The following is a 21965-nucleotide window of genomic DNA, read 5'->3' as shown; positions in this document are numbered from 1 at the left end:
CAGAGTAGTTCAAATGTGGTTCCTGCATAAGCAACTCAAGTATCTGTCTGACTACAGCATCAATAAGCATGGACGAGACAAAACTGAGTCAGGACAGAATAAAAAGAGAAGGAAAATAAACCCACATCTAAATAGAAAGTTTTACTCACATAACTTCGTTTAGTTCTATCTCATTGCACTGTATCAAATTTGCTGTACTGTGACTTCATACATAGCTTAAGTAACACAACATAATTTTTCTTTTATTTAAAATTATTTGAGGACTTTCCACTTTAGAAAGTTTTTCAAAAGCATAACTTTAATGACTGCAAGCATCTTTTTATTGCTTAATTAGTAGTCATTATTAATACTAATTAATGTCACAAATGGAGTCAAGAAAATAAAAAAGTCCAAAAAGCAATTGCTGGACAAGACAGGAAAAAAAGACAATGGAAAAATTATTTATAAAGATTAAGCTTCACATGGAAGGCACTTTGAATTCCTTTGTCTTATACAACAAATCAGACAGCAACAAGTGGAAAAAGCCTCCCTTCTACTGCAGAAGGTAACACAACTGACTAAGTATTCATGGGCAACCAAATTATCATTCTCGTAGTTAACAGTTTCTTACCACTTAAATAAACAAGTGTCAACTAATCCTGCAATGTGTAGAAAATCAGACCAAAATTCAGAAAATAAATATAGTAACAAAGGAATCAAATGGAGTGTAAATTAAGAATACCAACAATAAGAAATCAATAACAGTAAAATTATGAGAGATTTCAACAGAAACCTAATAAAATACAATACACAGAACCAGAAAGAAAAGCACACATCAAAAATGTAAGAGTTGGAAGGAACAAACGAAGGCAAAAGAAAGTTACTTCTTTCAAATAAGTGAAAGAGGAGAAAATAGGGTGATTCCTGAAGAACCTCAATTTTTTTCCAAAGTTAATACCAAGGATTATAATAAAGTTAATGTTCCCGTTAGATTTAAAAATGATCTTACAGGGCAAATTCAATGCATTTTCCTGACCAGAGGCAGCTGAGAGATGCGTGCTCTCCGCCGGGTTTGGAGCGCCTGCTCCGAGGCAGGGGACACGAACAATTACAGGAGCTGACTCAAGTGATCTGGTTTGAAACCAGCCGATACACAAATATCCACTGAAGCACAAAGGACAAATGCTTTCACTTTTAAAATTTCTCTTCCCATTAAAACAAAAACACAGGGTTTTTTTAATACTGTTTATCTTACACTACAAGTATAGTGTATGCAATGCACACAAAATCTATCACGCAGTCTTCAGAATGGAACGGAAAATCAACAGTAGTTTATTGCAACAGTCACAAAACAAAGCCCTTTTTCTAATGAGCAAAGAGATGCAACTGAACCAACCAACCATCATTTGAGAAAAACACTTGATGTGGTCATGAAAAGTCTTTTTTCCTGTAACAGAAATTCTGTCTATTGCAGCCAGCATAATTCTTAAGTTACTGTTAGTAGCCTTAGAATTCGGGGTCAGTAGTGTCACTACCCCTTAAAATTAAAATTATCCAGATCGGAATAAACACAGTGCTAAATCTAAACTTCTCATTTCAGGTAACCTGCAGGCCACAGGTCATAGCATCCTGGTCATAGCAGATTTTTCCTATGAAGCTGTAACATGGAATTATTAAAAATTCAGAAACTTACATCAACCATCTCTACTTTCCACTGCAATCAGGTGGTACATTCTATGGTAGCACAAACTTAAATAGAATTTCTAGGTGAATTTTATTTCTTATGATCATAATGGTAAGGAGGAAAGAAAGAGAGTGGTAGGGGTCTTACTGGAAGTACATTATGGTCGTATCTTCTATGATAAATCTACTAATACAAACATGATTGTGGAACAGACGATGACATTTGCTATTAGCAACAAGGGAAGGGTCTTGGCTTCTGATGTGGAGTTAAGGCAGGGAGAAATAAGGAACTTCCCAATGCTTTTGTAAATAGGATTTTGATGAAGGACTGAAATTTTAAATTGGATTTCCTGACTTCTGAGTGCGTGACAGTCCTTCCTTTTTGAGAGGAAAAAAACCAAAACAACAAACCAGACTGATGTTATATACTACTACATTTCCTGATAATATACTATTACAAATTTTGCTCTAAGATTATGATTATAATTTTATACATTTCCATATTATCTCTTCATAACAGTATCATTCATCCAGAAAACTACCATATAATAAAAAAACAAACAAACCAAACACCTTCCAGCTAAAAAAACACGCCAAAACAGAATTATTAGAAAGCTTTTCCCATGCTTACAAAATATGGAGACAAAATACATTCCATGCCATCTCTTGGGCTTCAGCTTTATGGTCAACGCAACATTCATTAGATCATTTTTTTCCTTGAGTATTACAAGGAAAGCCAATTAAACATCAAAAGACTCTGGCTTGTCATGTCAAATTTACTACTTACTGGAACAGTGTGCGTTATTCATCAAATACGTGTTGACTTGGAAGTCACCATGAACCACATTCTTAACTAATTACAGCAACTGCTACAAATACTGATTATTATTAAGAATAAGTAAGTTAAACTAACTGCACTAATTATCATAGGCTTCACTTGCCAAGGAACACCATTCTGTCAAAAGAACCCTGCACAATTAAAAGTTAAAAATAAAGCATTTATTCTGTCTTTAATCATTACTCCTCCACTGCTACCCAAGAGATAGGAAATGTTCTCCTGTAACAACCCCAGTCCTGTGCACTGCACTGGGCTCTGCAAGCTACACAGTTTTGTTGTGAAGAACGCCTGCCAAGAGAAGGCTGCTGAGAGCTGCCCTGTAAGGTAACAACACCATGCTGGAAACATTATGTCAGACAGTGAATGCAGCATGAGATTCCTCTCATCAAGATGTATATTATATTATAGATTATGTGGTTTGTTCTGCTTGTGGGATAGTATTAAAAGATGCCTGAGCTTCAACTTGGTGGTCAAAGTGATTAATTTACACTAACTGCTCAGACTTGTAGCTGTGTATGTATTCTCTATCACTGACTGTGGCTGAACAGATAGTTTTCTTGCTTTGACTGAAATAAATGAAAAAAATACTTGAAAATTTATTTTCAGCACAGCTCCTAATCTGTGCCAACTACTGGTAATTTTGCAGTCAGATAGTCAGGGTCCATTTTTCTGAAAGAGCCAAAAACATCAAAGGCGGGTGTTTCAATCTGAATAGTAAATATATGGATATGAGTACAGACATTAAATTACATAATTTTGTTCAGATTCTTTCATAATTTGCTTGTGGCAATATTAAAGACTCAAAAGAGCTGCATAATCCACTTTTTAAAAATTTTAAATTATTTATACAGTCAACTCTTTGGGCTTAGTGCCATTTCATTAACTTCACTGGAACAAAAAAATGTCGCCACAAACACTAAGTCAACAATAAAAACCTTCACGATCTAGCAACTAGGTAGCAAAATAAATCCTTTAAAAACTATCAAGCTACACTAAAAATAAAATTAGATATAAATTCAAGTTTTAGACTGTGGTCAATTGAGGTCTAGACAAAACCCTGTGTTTGTTCACTGCCTAGTCTCCAGTCTGCTCCAAGTTTGAAAAGGTAATTGAACTCAGTCTATAATTACTGGATTAGATACAGATGGGCTCTGTACATTTCAGGGGAGGAAAGAACTGTTTTGATTCATTTTATGATTGCCTGTAAGGTCAGACTTTTCAAAATGTACTTTCATCTGTTAAATAGTTTCTCAAAGTCCCAGGGGGACATCTTCAATAACTGATGTTTTAAGCAATTTGAGTCTATCAGATCCAGTCTTTGAATGTAATATGCTGTCCATTTTCTAGAATTATAAATGTGCATGTAGGTTAATTGCTACAACTCAGAGAGAATTTCAAAACTACATTTTTCCTGAAAATTGCTAGTTTTACCCAACAACTGTTATGCATAAATATTTTCAGAATTATTTTGCTTTAGGATACAGCATATCTTTGGAAATACAAATAAGTGACACAAATTAGAAATGTCCTTATTTATAATGCCTTTCTATTTGGGGAATGCTCTCTTAGGACCCAAGTGAACAATATCTGAATAGTCTCAACTAAATCAGTTAATTTCTTGCAGAAAAAAAAAAATAAATACGTCTTAATAAAAAAATCCTTAAGAACACCTGAGAAGGCTTCTTTTTCCACAACCTATCTGAGCCTTCATCCTCATTCTTAGTCAAGATAAAATGTGGAACAAACAACGAGCAAGCATTAAACTTTCACTCAGCTAAGAATTTTTTGCACAGTATTTTCTTCAATTAAATCAACCATAACTCTGCAGCCTGTTTCAGTACAACCAGGATTTCATCTTGCATCATTCAATGTCTTGCTTAGTTAGAAGTTCAAACGCTCTGCAAAGGGAATCTAGCTCTGCTCTGAGTTAGGGACTCTCAGAGCTACTGTAATAGCAATTTAAAGCAGAAAACACACCATGCAATCAGAAGGCAATACAATAGTTCAGTTCACAGTCTTAAAAGAGGTAGGAAACTTAATTTCAAACAACTTACTATTCAAGAGTTTTGGTTTCTTTGTATTACAACAATCCTCTTCCTTATAAAATTCCAATAAGAAAATATTTTTTTGTTAAAACATATATTTGTGTTTAAAAGAACAGTATTTCAATGACAACAGTCTCAGTCAAACAAGTTACCCTTGAAGGATTGATATCCAGACATACATCTATAGAGGTGTTCTGCCAGAGCCTTAGTATTCAAGCACTGGCAATAAGGATAATTGGAGCTATGTTAATATAATATCCTTCGTCTCTGAGTGGGTTAATGAAAAAGTATGCTATCTCATGAATCATTTCCATGATTCATAATTTATTCATATTATTTCAAAGTTGTCCACAAGAGAAACAAAACCTGAAGGCAGAACCAACCACCACAAACCCCCAGCAGAAAGATACATTATTATAATAATCAAATTATTTATGTGTCTGCCCAGACAGAAGATCCTGTCCATCACCATCAGGCTGCACAGAATTCCCACCACAACTTATAAGTCTCACTGAAAAAATAAACTTGTTCTGCTGCATTTTAAGAACTGATTGATACAAATCAGTTTGTTCAAAACTCTTCAATCATAAAATGCCTGCCAGCAGACTATGGGTTTCTGCAATAATAGCTCTTTTTTTAAATGTAAGAGCATTAGTAGCAACTATGTATAAGCAAATAGAAGTGGTCCTTGAAATGAGCATGCAATTTTACTCAAAAGATAAAATCCATTAATATTTGTATTATCTTCTTCCCCCACATTTCTAATGGATGCTTTTAATATATTTCTTTAAAATTGAAATAATACTCATATATAGAATTTGCATGAGGTGCATAGTTCAGTTAAGTCTCAATCTTTACTTAAGAGCTATATAGAAAAGGCTTCTTCTTCCTTGTAAACAACAAAAAGTTTCCTTCAAAAAATACACATGCCTTATTTTCCCTAAAAAAACAAAACTGTAAGTATTTCAAATGTATTGTGGAAATCTACATACTATTCCTGAAACTACTGTAATTTTTTAGATGATAAATTGTGAAGAAATGGTCAAGTAAGTGAAATAGCCATAGCATCACACATTCTGTGTGCTGTCACACTGCAAAAAATAAACAGAATATAAGAAGTTACACCAGGTCACATTTTAGACCTACTTGTTAGCTCTTTGATATTTTTTTCCTTTTTCTCCTTCTTCACATTTTCACTATCTGTACTAAGTATTTGCTGTACAGTCCTTTACATCATATTAAAACCCATAAGAAACAGTATCTGAGCTCTCATAAGTATTTCCCATCTATACTTCAATGGATTCCACAATGAGCTAAAAATTTTGGGAAATGAAAGCAACATCATCAAGAAAAAAAATGTATTCTTACAAGCTAGTCTCACATTATGTTGTAAAATTGTGTCTTTATACAATTTAAAAATATATATATCCTATTCATGTATATTAAACAGTCAGTATGCAGACTACAGCGATGTGGCACTATTTAATCAACAATCACCTCATACTGATTCCTTCAGTCCTAAAAAAAAATATATATATATATTTATATATATATATATATATAAATAATTTAACCATCTTTGTACATCACTTATCCCCTGAAATCTGTGGAGAAGAAACCTGACAATTAAAAAACCCAGTCATTAAAAAGTGGTTGTTTACTTCACAGCAACAAACTTCTGTGGTAGATTAAGCACCCTGTGAAGTAAAATAAAGCTATTTTATTCTAGAAATACTCTAGCATGATTTGTTTCCTGTAAGTTAATTTATTATTAAAAATGAAGAGAGAACATTCATACATTTGCACAGTCCAAGGTCAGACTGATCAGAGTCACAGGTCACTGGAGCAGTAGTCTGGGATCTGGAAAACCAGTATCCAATTCCTTGCTTTGGAATGAAGCAATGTCCCATACGTAAAAAGGAATTTCAGAGACATCTCTGTGCATTAACTGCCGCATTACCAGTTGAGTACCGTATGTATTTTGAAATACATGCACTTGACACTTGACTTAAGAGATTTCAAGTGAGGCAGAATTTACCAAATCAAGGATCAGCTGAATTACGCCTCAAATAATGCATCCTCCTTGCAGTACTGTATCTGATTTTGCTGTTAATAGGATCCATTAAAAAATCAGAATTTTTTACTTGTGATCATGTGTCGTAACAAAACAAGGCTAAAGGATTTCTCACTACAAGGTAGGTTTTTCAGACTTTAGATCATTCTAGTGGCTCCTTCTGTTAAAAGAAAACCACAAAACCCAACACAGCAACATCCCACCACTACCTCAGTTCAGAAAAAGGTTGACATTAAGAACTGGACACAACATTTTGTCATTTTAATAGTGCTATACACATTCCCTCTATGTTTCATTAAATTTACAAAAAACTTTAAAAAACTTAGGTTCCTTTATTTTGGTATTGGCTTCTATGTGCAACACTTACTAGGAGCCAAAAATGCCAAATTAGGCCCTATCACAGCCACAACCAGAACCAATAAATGCTACCCTTACACATGCAACAGGTAATATCATGCAGGTAATACCATGCCCAAGAAATACCTACATGTATTTCATACATATACACTTGCATATATATGTAATAATTTTTCTTTTTCATTGAATGAGGAATGCTTCAACTTAAGCTTACACAAATGAACACTTCCCTCAAATATCGTGACAGAAACTGCAGTTGGCATCACACTGTCCAGCTGAATAGACCCAAAGAAAATAACATATAACAAAGACAACTGAAGAAAGAAGAATTTTAAATTAATCAAAAATTTGTACCTGTCACTTGAAAACTAGTATGCAACAAGGTTCTGAAAGAAGAATATCCTAAGAACACACACATCTGGTTAATATTACAAGCCAACTGTCAACATCCTAAGTGAAGTTTTAATTTAATATTTTTTCTTTCTTGATGTTTTACCTTTAGTCAATGCCTTGTGAGAGTATCAGGTTTCTATAAGAAACTGTTAAATATAAAGAAATGTTATTGTAGCATGTTTATAAAATCATAGTTTGAGAACTTCTTATTTTTGTAAGGCCTGACCACAACTTAATTATCTGCAGGACATTCCAAGCTCACTATTGCAAGCTCTAGTTCCCAAGCAATTTTAAACAATATCTACTGTACAGGACATACAGCACTGCAAATACCACAACGTGGTAGTGTTTCAAGAAGTCACTATTAGAGCCTTTAGACACGGTTTTTATTTTCAATAAATATGTTCCTCTACTAATCATTAAACGGTTTTCATCACCACTACATGTTTGTCTTTCACGCCTGCTTGCTATCAGTGTTTATTTTAATATAAGTTAACAAGTAATGAAAAAGGCATATACCATGTATAACATGTTGTATGTCACACACAAAGCATCCTAAGGGCAGTATGTTCTTCTACGGCTCACACAATGTTTTCCTTCTTTTCCAGGAAAGAACTAGAGCAAAAGCAGGAAACAAAACTTGTTAAATTGAAGACAGGGGAAAAGTGAGACCACTAGCTCAGCCAAAAACTCTCAAAGGAAGGCTAGAAATTTTTAAGAGAAAGAAATCTCAGAAGTCCTGGGAATTCAAATTTGTTTTTCCAAACATACAAATCAGCTGAAAATAGCCAAGAAAAAAATTCCATCATGCAATTACATCCAGATTTTACATGTCAGTCTGAAAACCAGCAGATGACACAAGACTTTCATAACTCAGAACTCCAAGAGTCTGTTTTCCTCCCCAAAACACCAAATACCCTGGTTTCAACCCATAACTGACAAACTCCTATTTTCCTGCCTTTTTAATCAACTTTCTCCTTTTCTAGAGGCTGATGACTCTGGCTACTCTGCACTCAGAGGCACGCTGCTGCCAAAGAGGCAGTGAGGAGCCCCCAGTACTCATGGGGGGCTCCCTTCACACCTCCTCTTTTACCTGACACACCTCAGGTGTGTATTTTATTCCAGGAATCCCCACAAGTCCTGCAGCAAGATTATTTCTGGTCTTCCGAATAAGTGAGATTTTACTTTCACCTTGGCTGAATACTGGAGGCCTTGGGTTTTTTAGCATAAGAAAAATAAAACAATTTATGGAATGACCTTATTAAAATTATAGTTATTCTAGTCAGAATATTAGAATAACACTTTATATGAGAGGTTGAATAAATTTAGGAGTAAAACCAAGACTCCTTCTCTTATTTTCCACCATTTACCAACATAACATTTGAGAGCTTATGGATATCCTCACAGAACCTCTACCAACATCCACTTGAAACTCACTTCACTCTTCCTACACAGCTGCAAAATTGGAGAGGTGGAAAACACCAGTCAGTTGCATCTACAGAAATTTCTATACAGAAATTTCTATGCAGAAATGAAATATTCAATTTAGAACTGTGAGACTACCTCCACATTCAAAACTGTTTAAAAGTCCACAAAAAAAAAAGTCCAGTGTGAAATGACAAGCAATTCATTAATAGTGGAAAATCAAAGAGTGAAAGAAAGTTGGATTACATTTAATTGTATTTGGGTTTTGTTTTCTTTGCTTTTCAAATGCTAGACAATACCTGCAGATATGGGATAGATGCAAATTTGCGTTGATGCAGCACATGCACTTTTCTACAGGTCTCACCAACCTCCATCAAAAGAGACGGCAGAGTCAGAATGAAAGGGTAAAAAGGGACAAGCCTTGATCATTATAAAATGTAATTTTTTGCCAGACAGAAAGTTTTTACAAACCACCCTGAAGCCAGGAAACTTGCATTTTCAAAAAAGTATCCATCATTTAACATTCTATGCAATTATACCAGAGTGTAATATTTTTAACACTCTTGAACATTTTCCTCAAATTACTGGAAATTATTCATACCTCCAATTTTCACCCCTTAATTGCTCTCACTGCTGAAGCTATCATGCCAGGTTTTCATATCTGCCAGTCTGAAAAATATTTTCAAGTATAGGGGACTGAAGTTTCAAAGACAGAGCATATAATTACATAATCTTTCACTGAAAAATTGTATCCTTTTATCTATGGTGAAACACACAAAAATTTAATCGACTCATTACCAAAAAATCACAAGCTATCAGCTCAGCATTACAGCAGTAACTAAACCTGATGACCAAAATGAGTCTCAATTAGCAAAAACACAAGTGTGAGTACTACTCATTGAAAGCAATGATATGTAACCAATTTTTGTGAGAAGTTCAAACACCCTTATGTTTTGAAATAGCTCTTCTGAGATTAAACTTTTTTTGTGAAGCATAATTTGCACCCTAAATAACAGTATCTCCTCATTTTATTAATATTTCAACACGCTTCAGAATTTAAACCCATTAACATATGTGAAAACTCAGAAATTCTTTGACAATTGTCACAGAGGAGAAAACTCCTTAGCACAGACTCAATTTAGCAGAAGATAACAAAAGAAGTTACTTTTCAAGTGTCCAAGAACATCTCTACCTATGTAAAGAAGCAGGATGCACCATACACACAGAAAGAACTGCAGGATGCTGGGAAGAGTCACAGCTAAGACCTTCTCTGGGCTGCTATCGACCAAACTTGTTCTATTTTCAAAAAAGCAGAGAAGGAGAATAATCAGTCACCTTAAAGTTACCAACTTTCAGGGAAATTAGCTTTATTTTGGCCTCAGTATTAATAGCTGGAAAAATAAACCTCACAGTTGCATCACTTAACAAATCACACCGATATTCCTTTGTGTTTGCTTATTTTTATGTTCATTTCTGTCCCAAACAAGAGATTATATTTCAAAATATAAATATAGAGCCCAAAGCTTGTAGCAGTGATAGTGCGTCAAAGTACTTAAAATAATGAGCTCTTCTTGCTCCAAAATCTTTGATAAAGAACTCAGTGAAACAGCAGAAAGTATAAATGCATTAGTTAAATTCAGTAACCTAAAAATATTAAGTTCCAGCTTTTTTCTCCCTTCTTCCACTTCCCTTCCTTTCTTCCCTATTTAGATGAGTATCACAACCTCCTATCATTTCCTGATATTCATTCTTTTTCTTTTTTTACTCATATTTCTACCTCTAATATTAGACTGTATCTTCGAGAACCTCGATCATTCCATTTTCTTCCAGCTATGCCTGCACACTTTCTGTTGTCTGTCTTTCCCACTGTATCTCTCCAGCTTTTCAGACACCTCAATGCCCACCACCTTGCCCCTAGCCCATCTTTCTCCTTCAGAGGTTATGCTAAAGTAAATTACATTTAAGAAAAGAAGGAAGCAACCTATGATAAACCTCAGTTTTCTTCCACTTCTATGTGCTCTACAAACACAAATGTTATCCTTATTTGTGGCAGGATGAAAAAGCAAGAACTTGCAAAAGGTGGCAGCTTAACTGAACACCACAGGCAGGAAAGAGTTCAGTTACCAGCTGCAGGATACAACAATTCCTCCAACTCCAAGCCAGGAAAGAACCTCCCACAACCAGCCTGGAAGGAGGTGAGGTGAGGTGAGGACGAAGACAACATCCTCAAAATGAGAACTGCAGTGTTAGATACTTTTGGACTCCTCAGCACCACATGAGGTCCAGTTAGTCAAAACAAAATTAACAGGCCACTAAGGAAAGTTGTCTCCCAAGCCAACTTTCAATCCCGCTGTTCCGTTAAATTCAAAAAACAATTCCCATGGAGTTGAGAATGTACTTTAAAACAAACAAACAAAGCAGGGGGAAACAATGACAGACATTTGCACTGACATTTCCCAAAATGTAGGAGTTCATAACTTTTCCCCAAGGCCAGCCAATACCCTCCTCACTGTTTTTGAAGTAACCAGAAGCATCACATGGGGAACATTAGTGATTTGGCATTTAGTCCTAATGTACTGAACAAGGTCAGTATTTCATTCTTCTCCAAGTTTGTTTTTTTTTCCCAATCTTTATTTTGCTATTTCCTTAACCAGCTTTTTACATATTTCACATCTACTAATTAAAATTATCGTCTTTCCCTTCCGTCTCTCAGACTAAACTTCTCTAGCAACGATGAAGGAAATGAGAAGTAAAACCAATAAATGCTCATAATAAAAAACTAACATTAACTGTAATTTGCACAGGGGAGGAGATAAATCTGAGATATTAGGCAGTAGTATGCTGTAACTCCCTATTTGAAAAAGTAAAATTTAAAATTATATTTTCTGCCTACAACATGGGGGAGGGAAGCCCATGTGCATGTAAATAAATACAAAATGCAACATCATTGGTGAACTTTGGGGGAAAGAGCAACTGTTCATTAACTGTTCATGAGAGAAGAAGGAATTCATCCCAATAACCTCAGCAATGGGCCCAATTTAATAGAAATTAGCTCTCATTAAAAGTGAACTGAAATATCACTCACTGTCCAAAATTTGGCACAGTCATTCATTTCTAATAAAGACTCTAATTTGGCTATACCACAAACAGTATATATTTCCCCTGCATTCAAATATTGTCTCATGGGAGTTATTCTTATGCAATCTGTAGAGTCAAAAAATCTTATTAAATCAAGTTATAATGTTTTAGTTGGAGTATAAACCCAAAATCATTAAAGCACACAACTTTAGCCATTTTTGGCCATTTTCATCATAGCACTGGTAAGTATCAGGTATTCAATTATAACAGAAGCAGCTCACCACATGACCATGCAGTATTTGGTGCTCAGCCTGTGTTAGCCCACAGTGCTACCCTACCACTCTTGGATATGGACTTTCTAAGGATTAAGTCCCTTTTAGTTCTGTTTTAGACCTGAGAATACATGTCCCATCCTGTAAAAGTTAATACAGCAAACTGACTACTTCATTATTTTGGACACTTCCCAGTCTTTTGAAAAGCTCATATATAACCTGACTCATTCTGGAGTCACCAACCTGAACTTGACTCAGAACCAACATCATAATAATTACAGTATATGCCAATAAAACATTATATACTTGGCATTTTTATTTTTCTATACCTTTCACTTTTAGAACAGGGATGGTGTTACTCCCAGCATCAGGACATTGGTACCTGATACTCACTGAAGTTATGACCTGTTTGAAACCAGCAGGCAGCAGAAAAGCCTGTGGACCTCCCAGTCTGAAAGTCAACTTTTTTCTTATCATATCAGAATTCCATTAAGCATGAGGAATCCTCTGAAACTATTTCATCTATTAATACTTTTCAAACTTTCTATTTGTAAACACCTAGAAATTTTCCAGTTAGGGTCTTGTCTTTCTCTACTAGCACCATGTACAGTATGCTATTTCAGTGGCTCAATTTTATTCTTGGTAGCTCTTCAAACAATGCTGAACACTCTGAAAGGGATCAGAAAGTATATATGTTTAAAAACACGCCCTGCTAGTTGTCCTATGTCAGCAATTACATCATGCTATTCAAGGTGGTCCTCTATAGTCAGTTTAGGGGACCGGCTCCTGGTTTGGGCATTCCCCACGCCTTTTTTAAGCTTTATTTAATGCAGTGACAGTAGCAATGAATAAACTGTAACCCCATATACAAACACTCCTACCCTTTTCTGTCCTATGGGAATGCTCTAAATACCAGTCTGCCCAAAGATGTGCAGGAATATCTCAAATCTGGCACCAAGAACAAAAAACTAGCTCTCCATCTCTTCTAATATTACTGCTATTTTAAATTATCCCATAGGTTGCATTCCAAACAATGAAATAAGTTGGACTTTCACAGGTACATGTAAATAGCTGTTTCACATACAAAATTTAAAAAATAAAATAAAATTATAAAGTCACCATTGCCCTATGTGTAGCCTAAGCAATGTACTACAGAAGTCAAGTGGCCTTGTAATTAAAAGGTTTGCTTAAAATTTATATTCAATGACATTTGTTCTGGCTTTAACAAGAACTAGTTTTGGAGACAAGTTTTATGTGGGGATTTTTCCTCCTCATTACACATTTGTACAGAGCAGCTGAACATAATTTTTGTGTGAGTATTGGCCTATTGTACCATTCTTTTTTTGAAGAATCAGTTAATCATCCTACAGAATCCATACACAGAACTTATATGAATAACAGATGTTGAAGCCTCATGAATCTGGCATCCTTATGTGTTCAACAGCTTCAAACATGGACATTTGATCATTCTGAAATTTTGCACTTAAAGATTTAGAAGCATTTAACCTTTCAAATTTTCCATTCTCAAGGATATTTCTTCAGATATGCCTGATATTGCTTTTGAATAATTTGTGTTCCAACTCTTCAGTTTTTAGCTTTTCACAAAACCTTAAAGATAATTTTCTAAAGCAAAACAGACTTTATTCAGGACTGCAATTAAAACTACCATGAAATCCTGCTTGATCATTCATTTATATTTATTTCTGTTTATAGGCTGTATCAGCCTTGATTCCATTTCTCCAACACAAATTTAACAGTCAGCAATCATAAAGTTCTTGTTCCTTCTATATTTTCAAATATCTAAGAAGTACATTTGACAGATGATATTCCCAATTGCACATACTTGCTACAATAAAGTAAAAGGGAAGGCCTTTAGGAGTCACACTTCCTAATACTGTCCTAAAACAGCAGCTCAAATGTCAAATACTTTGCAAAACTGACAATCTTTTAAAACATCCAAAACAACAGATTTAAGGCATTGTAAAGGTGTGAACCAGTGTCACAAACTGAGGGTCTGAACTGCTTACATTTGCCACTGAGCTCTTACCGCAAGCCCATTTTTTTTACTTAAATACTTTTGCTCTAATCTTTAAAATTCTTCAATCATTTAGTTTAATCCCAAACCTGACACCATACCGAGGAACAAATGTATTGGATTTGTGTGGCAAGGTTTTGGTAGCAGGGGGCTACAGGGGCTGTTTCTGTGAGAAGCTGCCAGAACAGAACCTTCCCCCATGTCCAGCAGAGACAATGCCAGCTGGCCCCAGGACACACATGCCACTGGGCAAGGATGAGCCCAGCAGCAACAGCGGCTGTGCCTCTGGGATAGGCGAGTTAAGAAAGGGGTGAAAAGTGTTACTGCACAGCAGTAACTGCAGCAGGAGAGAGGAATGAGAACATGTGAAACGAACAGCCCTGCAGACACCAAGGTCAGTGCACAAGGAAGGGCAGGAGGTGCTTCAGGTGCCAGAGCAGAGGTTCCCCTGCAGCCCCTGGTGCAAACCATAGCAAGGCAGCTGTGCCCCTGCAGCCCATGGAGACTCCATGGTGGAGCAGGTGGATGCCCACAGGCAGCTGTGCCCCATGGGAAGTTTGCACAGCCTCCTGGCAGGACCTGTGGAGAGAAAAGGCCACACTGGAGCAGTTTTTCTGGCAAGACCCACGAGGGATCCACACTGGAGCAGTTTCTGGATCAGGGGAGCAGTGTGAGCAGTCCTCCCTTGCAGAGGAAGGAGCAGCAGAGACAACGTGTGAGGAACTGACCTCAGCCTCCACTCCTTGTCCCCCTGTGCCACTGGTGGGAAGGAAGTAGAGAACTGGGAGTGAAGCTCAGCCTGGGAAGATGGGAGGAGTGGGGGAAAAATGTTTTTAAGATTTTGGTTTATTTCTCATTAATACACATTAAACTCATTTTCCCCAACTTAAGTTGGTCTTGCCCATGACCCAGTTGCTGAGAGATCACTCCCTGTCCTAACCATGACCCACGAGCCTTTCATTCTATTTCCTCTCTCCTGCCCAGATGAGGAGGGCGGTGATAGAGCAGCTTTGGTGGTACCTGGCAGCCAGTCAGGATCAAACTGCTACAACTACATAAGCCTATATAAAAGTATGAAGAAATGCAAACTTTAGTAACCCTGGATACTGCATTTTAAACAGCCATGTCACTATAAAGTCTAAGAGAGAGAAGATGTTTTGTTTTCATTCACTAAAAAGCACTAACATACACGTAACAAATTCTTTCATAAATTGCAAGTAATCACTGTAACTATAGCTTTCCTGTAGCTACAAGATCCTGTTGATCCTTAATAATAATTTCTTACCTGGTCCTAGTCAATATGCAGATGGTCAAAAGATTGAGAGGTGTCAAAAATATTCACCATAAAAAAGCATCAAGTCACATTACATATCAGATAGCCCAAACACTGTACAATGGCAGCTGAAAGACCAAGAAAACCCCAAACCAAATAAACAGTGATGGGTCAATGTCAGGGCAAAGAAAATCCTGTCAGCAGCTCAAAGCCCTAACATTCATCTTTGATTTATATGAATGGAACAGTTTTATGAGAGTTTAATAACATCATCAATGACACCAGTCTCTGCAACTAACATTACCATGGTTATAGACGAGCTCCTTGTGTTAAGAACTTAAGTCTCAAATACAAAAACCTCCATCAGCTCCTCAGGGACTGCAGCAATACAGTACACCTGAGCATAAAATAGCCAGCTTCAAAAAAATACAAATTAATACAGAATGCTGAAATATTTTCTTGTGATTAACACAAAACATCAAGACCACACATCTTTAACCCAGATTCCCCACACAATATCAATTCAAGTAAAAACTCTTATATTCTACATTTTCTGTGCCTCCTTCAATCCACCTAAAAAAATCATGTTAAGTTTGAGAATGTAAAATAGGAATTTTTAACTTTATCTATCTCCCAGTTGCAATGAACCTTTACCATAAATACAGAAGCTGTGCAGGATTACTGGTTATAATCTTGTCAGCTTCTTCTCCAAACACTAAGTACCTTCAATCTTCCCTCTTTAACATAACTTAGAGACTGTATACAAAGAAGTCAAAACCCAAAGAAGTTTCCACAGTCCTCGGATCCTACAGCAAAAGTCCTTCAGGGGCAGAAAGGAGAAAGAGAACGCTCAATGTATGGTACTTATATCGCTTAATATAGCTCAGAAAAGTGCTCAAACACCTTAATTATGTGACACAAAACCTCTCTGTGATGGGCCAGAGAGATCTCTGATCCTACAGTTGAGTGCCTGCCCAGTCCCACACTCCAGCTGTGTTGCAGCTGTGAGCAGCCGGCTGCTACTCCTGAAGCTTGGAGCACAGAAGCATCAGCACAGCTCTACCTGCAAGATGCTATGTAAACCCACACAGACTATAATGTTGAAAAGAGTAGTTCTTTGTGTAGACTCTATTATTTCACTACTTCCATATTTGCATGTCAGATGGAGAACTTGCACTAAGGACTTAGGGCTTCTCTAGTTTGGAGAAAAGGAGACTGAAGGGCAACCGCATTGCTCTACATTTTTCTGAGGAGAGGACATGAAGAAGGAAGTGCCAATCTTTTCCCTCTGGTATCCAGAGACAGGATGACTGGGAATGGTCGAAAGCTGTGCCAGGGGAGGCTTAAACTGGACATTAGGAAGCATTTTATAATGAGCAGGTGGTTAAACACCTGAAGAGGCTTCCCAGAGAGGTGGCCGGTGCCCCAAGCCTGTCAGTGTTCAAGGGGCATTTGAACAATCCCCTTAATAATTTGCTTTACCTTTTGCTCAGCCCTGAAGAGGTCAGGCAGTTGGAGCAGATGATGGTTGTAGGTCATTTCCAATTGAAATATTCTATTCTGCAACCAAGTAAGGCATAAAGAAAGTGGTGGCTAAGTGTAGCTTATTCAGGGTTATTAGAGGGTTTGACAATAGATGATCAAACTGAACTGTATTTGGCTGAAACAAACATGTAAAATCATCATTTATTTTACTATAAATCTTATTATTCTAGCTGCAGTTTCAATGTTTTATTCACACATCAAAGTGATGTTCTGTGGTCTGGTGGGCTGTTGGCTCACTGTCGCAAAGGAGTTACAGAGCAAGGCCAGTCCACCTTGGTCCTTCTCACTGACCGGCTGTCAACATGTTCACAAAGCAACACATTGCAGCTTTGCTTCTCCTCCAAAGTCCTTGTTTATATAAGTACCATTAATTAAAACCACTGTCCTCCTCAGACAGTTCAGCTCATCCCCCTTGGCACTAGCTGTTTACTTCACCTGATGCTCTTACAAATTAAACAAGACACTTTTCTCCACGCCTTCGTCCTTCCTTCTGTTGTCTGCACTAAGGAAACTCAGAAAGGGTGAGGAGCTCAGAGAAAACACTGGGATCATCAGGAAACAGCAGCTGTGAACGGTGGTAAGCCAAAGAACCAAGGCAGAAAAAAAGGACGTGGCTATAGCATGCTATCACTGCACAGGACCACAGCAGGGCAAGGCGAAGATGGAGGTGACAGTAGGCTCCAGTATAAATAGAACTTTAAAAAACAAAACCAAACTTGGGAATAGGCAAAAGCAGAGAAGCCCTGGTAGCAGAAAGGTAAGGGGGAGCAAAGACTAGAAGGAAGGAAGAGGTTGGCATGAACCTAGTCTGAGACTCTAAATAATTTGAAATGCAGACAGAGAAATTGAGAAGGAGGAATCAAAATGCAGACGAAGATAATACTATAAGCAATGGGGTAAAAGGCTTGTTCACAGGCAACAAAGAAATCTGTGGCTATAAGAGTATCTATAATGGAACCTAAAAACCTCAGATTTCCTTGTGCTACCTCTGCTGCTATAAACCACTTATGCATTTCTCATTTAGTCCCAAACTTGCAAATCCATTCTATAAGTCTGTCTCCTCAGAGTTCCTTAGTTTTTCAAAATACAGTCCAGTGCTTTATCAAAGATATATTATTCAAACCCTGCCTTTGACTCAGAATGGAGAAAAACTATATGAAACAAAATTGTTTTTACAGAACGACTATGGCTGAGGAGTGCTGTTAATGCCCATCAGCTTTCACCTCTGAAATTCCTTAACTTTTCACTGCTTGTCTTTGCAAACCTTAAAACGTTCCGATGACCTTTGTACATGCAATGTCCCTAGGGCTGGCACTTAACCGTGTGACAGCGCACACAACCGAGCGAAGGCAGCACGCAGGGAGCAGCACCGCAAACGCTGACGGACGCGTGTGCTACGGCAGCGCTGTGTTACGTGGCGGCGGCAGCAGGAAACAGCCGTGCGCACGCAGGCACGGCCCGGAGGGCGGCGGATCCGCACGGACACGGCCGCAGCCCCGGCAGGAGGGCCCCGGGAGAAGCCGCGCCGCGGGGAACGCGGGCGACAGCCGGTCCCGGCCCCGGCAGCGCCGGCTCTCCCAGGCCACAGCCGCGTGGGAAAGCGCTGCCCCGGGCTCTCTGCGGCCGGCTCCGGGGCCCGCCCGCTCTCCCCGGGGAGCGCCGGACGCTCCGAGGCGGCGGCGAGGGCCGGGCTGCCCGCCCGGGAGGAGCCGCTGCCGCCGCCCCGGCTGCCCCTCGCCCTCCCCCCGGGGCCGCACTCACCACCTCCCGCGCCCTGCCGGTGAAGTCGCTTTTGGAGCGGGCGGTGCCCCGCTTGAGCAGCTCGTCCCTGGCGCTGTCCCCCGCCGCCGCCGCCACTCCCAGCGCCTTGTTGCGGGTCTTGACGGTCTTCACGCTGGCCTTGAAGAGCAGGGTGATGTCCACCGCCATGGCGGCCGCCGGTGCCGCCGCGCGCCCTTCCCCGCGCAACGCGGCCCCGCGCGGCGCGTTCCGGCGGCGGGGAGGGGCGGGGAGGCCGCGCCAGGCCGGGGCCGCCCGGGTGACAGCGGCCTGCGAGGCACGGCACGGCACGGCACGGCACGGCACGGCACGGCACGGGAGCCGTGTCCGGCACAGCCTGCAGGTGTACCCAGCGCTGCGTAAACGCTGTACGGAAATTGGAGCATGTTCGGTGTAACGGCCCCTCTAGGGCGTCCTGCCCGGTGTAGCCACGCAGTGCTGGTGCAAGGCGGGTTAATTAGAGTTGATTAATACAGATGAACCAGATCTGCGCTGCGATCTGAGTAGGCGCTACCAGAGGGAGCGGTGTGAGACTCCCCTAGGCAATGCCCTCCGTGAGATCAGACACTGATCTCCGTGGTGACAGGGACAAGATCCGAGGCAATGGCCTGAAGTTGTGTCGGGGAGGTTTAGGTGGGATATTAGAAAATGTTCTTCTCCCGGAGATGGATACTGGCACAGGCTCCCCAGGGAAGCAGCCGCAGCACGAAGCCTGACAGAGCTGAAGAAGAGTTTGGGCACTGCTCCCAGGCACACGGTGTGACTCTGGGGGTGTCCTGTGTGGGACCAGGAGTTGGACCTGATGTGGGTGCCTTCCAGAACAGAATATTCTGTGTTTCTGTGATTCTGTGTATGTCCTATAACCAAAATTCCATGTGTAGGCAGAGCAACCTCCTTACACCTGGCGTGTGCAGCCATGGTTTCCTCTCCAGAACAGAAAGCTGACTGCCCAGGTCCCCCAGTCTGCTGCCATCCTGCGCTGGGACAGTGTCACATCAGTACCTGCAAAATGTATCACAATGTTTGTAATCTGATTCCAGAATGAACTTTGTGAAATAACCTTTGTTAGCGAGGCAACTTTGTTATCACGTTCTGTGCAGTGGCCTAGCTGCATGAGACTGTGTGGCACAGAGGGGAAAGCTTTTGACCAAATAACTAGTAGTGTTTATATAAATGTGCTTAGGCATACATATGTGCCACCCAATGCTCTGGGGTCCAGCAGACACCATGTAGTTTTTAGCTGTCCTTTCACTGACCAAAAGCACATTCATTCCCTGACACAGCCTCCAAAGAAAGCAATTTCAAAATCCTACCTCACCCCAGCAGAGTGAAACTTAATCAACCAGAACTATTTTTCCTATCTACTCCAGAGTATCAGGCTTTCTTCTCATGTTGATTACTACTCTGCTTTCAGTTCAGTTCCCATCAATTCAGCCTTAGCTGTATATTAGTGGTTTCCTCATAGTTATATTGCAATTAGCATTCATTCATACTTTGTTATTACTGTTCTATTTTAAATTGTGTTTTTGTTGTGGTACAGATACATATTTCTAATTAAAGGAATAAACTGTTTTAAGTCTCTGTCCTCGGTGCTGGATTTACCACAAGAATATATTTAAGGCATTAAATAAGTGGACAATGAAGGGATTAAAGTTGTAATTCCAGGAATGCCAGCAGTACTTGATTGAACTCTGAGCCAAATGCTTTCTCTTTCAAGATTAAAAAATTCAGTGTAATGATACTTCAGCAAAGGACATGTTTAATAAAACTATATGAAACATACACATAGTAAATTAAATCCTTTCAGGTATCTTTCCTAATATTGCTGAGTTTTCTTTCCCTTGCATTACCAAAACCTGAACAGTCATATTTAATAAACTTTCAGTAATGATTTGATCATTCTGACATCCTCAGTCTTAAACTCCTTGAAGACACTTCTGAGACATGTTCATGAATGCTGCCTGTTAAGGTAATTTTCATGTGCTGTGGTTCTGTCATCCTTATCATAATTAATGACTCATTCCACATACATATTCTTTCACACGCACTTGCACAGGTTAGTTTTTGTCAGTAGAAATAGGCAGGCCACATCTTGGCCCATGGCAGTATGCTCCTGAAAGTGCAAGTGATAGCATTAACTTGTGGTTTTGTGCACATTCAACTGTATGGTTTTTTCCAATATTTAATGAAGCAAAGGTTTACACTCCCTTAAAGTATTCTCATTTAAGTGACCATTGGATAAGAATCTAGAAATTTTCCTAATAGAGTATTACTTTTTTTACATTGTACTGTAGAATATTAAGGCTCTTTTGAAATTCTGAACTTCACCTTCCTTTCTTGCTTTTAGAAAAAAAACAATGAATTGGTGCCTAGGTCAAGTAATAGTTTAATTATTTTTCTAATGAGATTTAGATGTTTTAAAATAACGGGAATACTCTATACTTATTTTGACCAATAAAAGGCATCTACATTAAAGCAGAGTAAATTTTAACAGACACACTATATTTTACCTCCTAATTTTGCAAAGATTTATACACATATTAAACTCCTCTGAATACTCCCACTGAGGTCAGTGGAACCTCACAAGGCACACACATAACTCTTTTACTAGATCAGGACCTTAGCTGGAAATTCTTTGGGAAGAAGGTCATGTCTTTATTTCTACTTTTACTTATTTATTTGTGCTTTATACACGTGGCCAATAGTTACTGAAAAACACCCCAAAACAGTAATAGTAAAATATTACTATATTGCACAACCAATTTTCAACCTCAACAGTCTTAAAACTTCCATTCCAGCCCAAGGAAATAAACAGAGACACATTTTAGAAGAAATAGAGTATTAAAATTCCATATAGCTGATCTCATCTGTCAAAAATAGACTGAACAGTTAATCTGGCAAAAGAAAAAGTTAAAGTACCTTTTTAATGTGAAAGAAGGTTGCTCAAATGGTCTAACTCATTAGGTATATAATACCCAGGGCCTCTGCTGGTGAGATAGATAGCTTTGAAGATTACAACTGCTTTAAAATCTGTTGCTAAGAACTGGTGCCCAGAGCTTTCATTTGAACTTGATCCGAGCTTCCTGTATACAGTAACTGCATCTCCTCAGTAGTCATTTGCACTTCCACAGCCACCTTCTTTTAAAAGCTTAGAGCTTACTTTGGAGCAGATATGTTTCAATGGTACAT

At 38.7% G+C, this 21965-nt stretch overlaps 1 protein-coding gene across 2 annotated transcripts in view; it reads right to left on the bottom strand.

Annotated features, from left to right (window-relative positions):
- The window catches only part of STX18 (syntaxin 18), a 59464-nt gene extending 40401 nt beyond the window's left edge, over positions 1 to 19063 (bottom strand). Inside the window, exon 1 of one of the 2 annotated variants that reach the window (XM_030270740.4) lies at positions 18759 to 19063. In XM_030270740.4, the coding sequence (XP_030126600.1) occupies positions 18759 to 18926 (168 nt within the window). In that variant the 5' untranslated portion in view covers positions 18927 to 19063. The remainder of the gene's footprint in view (positions 1 to 18758) is intronic. The other variant, XM_072928001.1, reaches the window with a different exon arrangement.
- Between the last annotated feature and the right edge of the window lie 2902 nt (positions 19064 to 21965).

This window comes from Taeniopygia guttata, chromosome 4, assembly GCF_048771995.1.
Source record: "Taeniopygia guttata chromosome 4, bTaeGut7.mat, whole genome shotgun sequence".
Taxonomy (NCBI): Eukaryota; Metazoa; Chordata; class Aves; order Passeriformes; family Estrildidae; genus Taeniopygia; species Taeniopygia guttata.
Note: the sequence above shows the minus strand (reverse complement) of the source record. Positions and strands in the feature narration are given on the sequence as shown.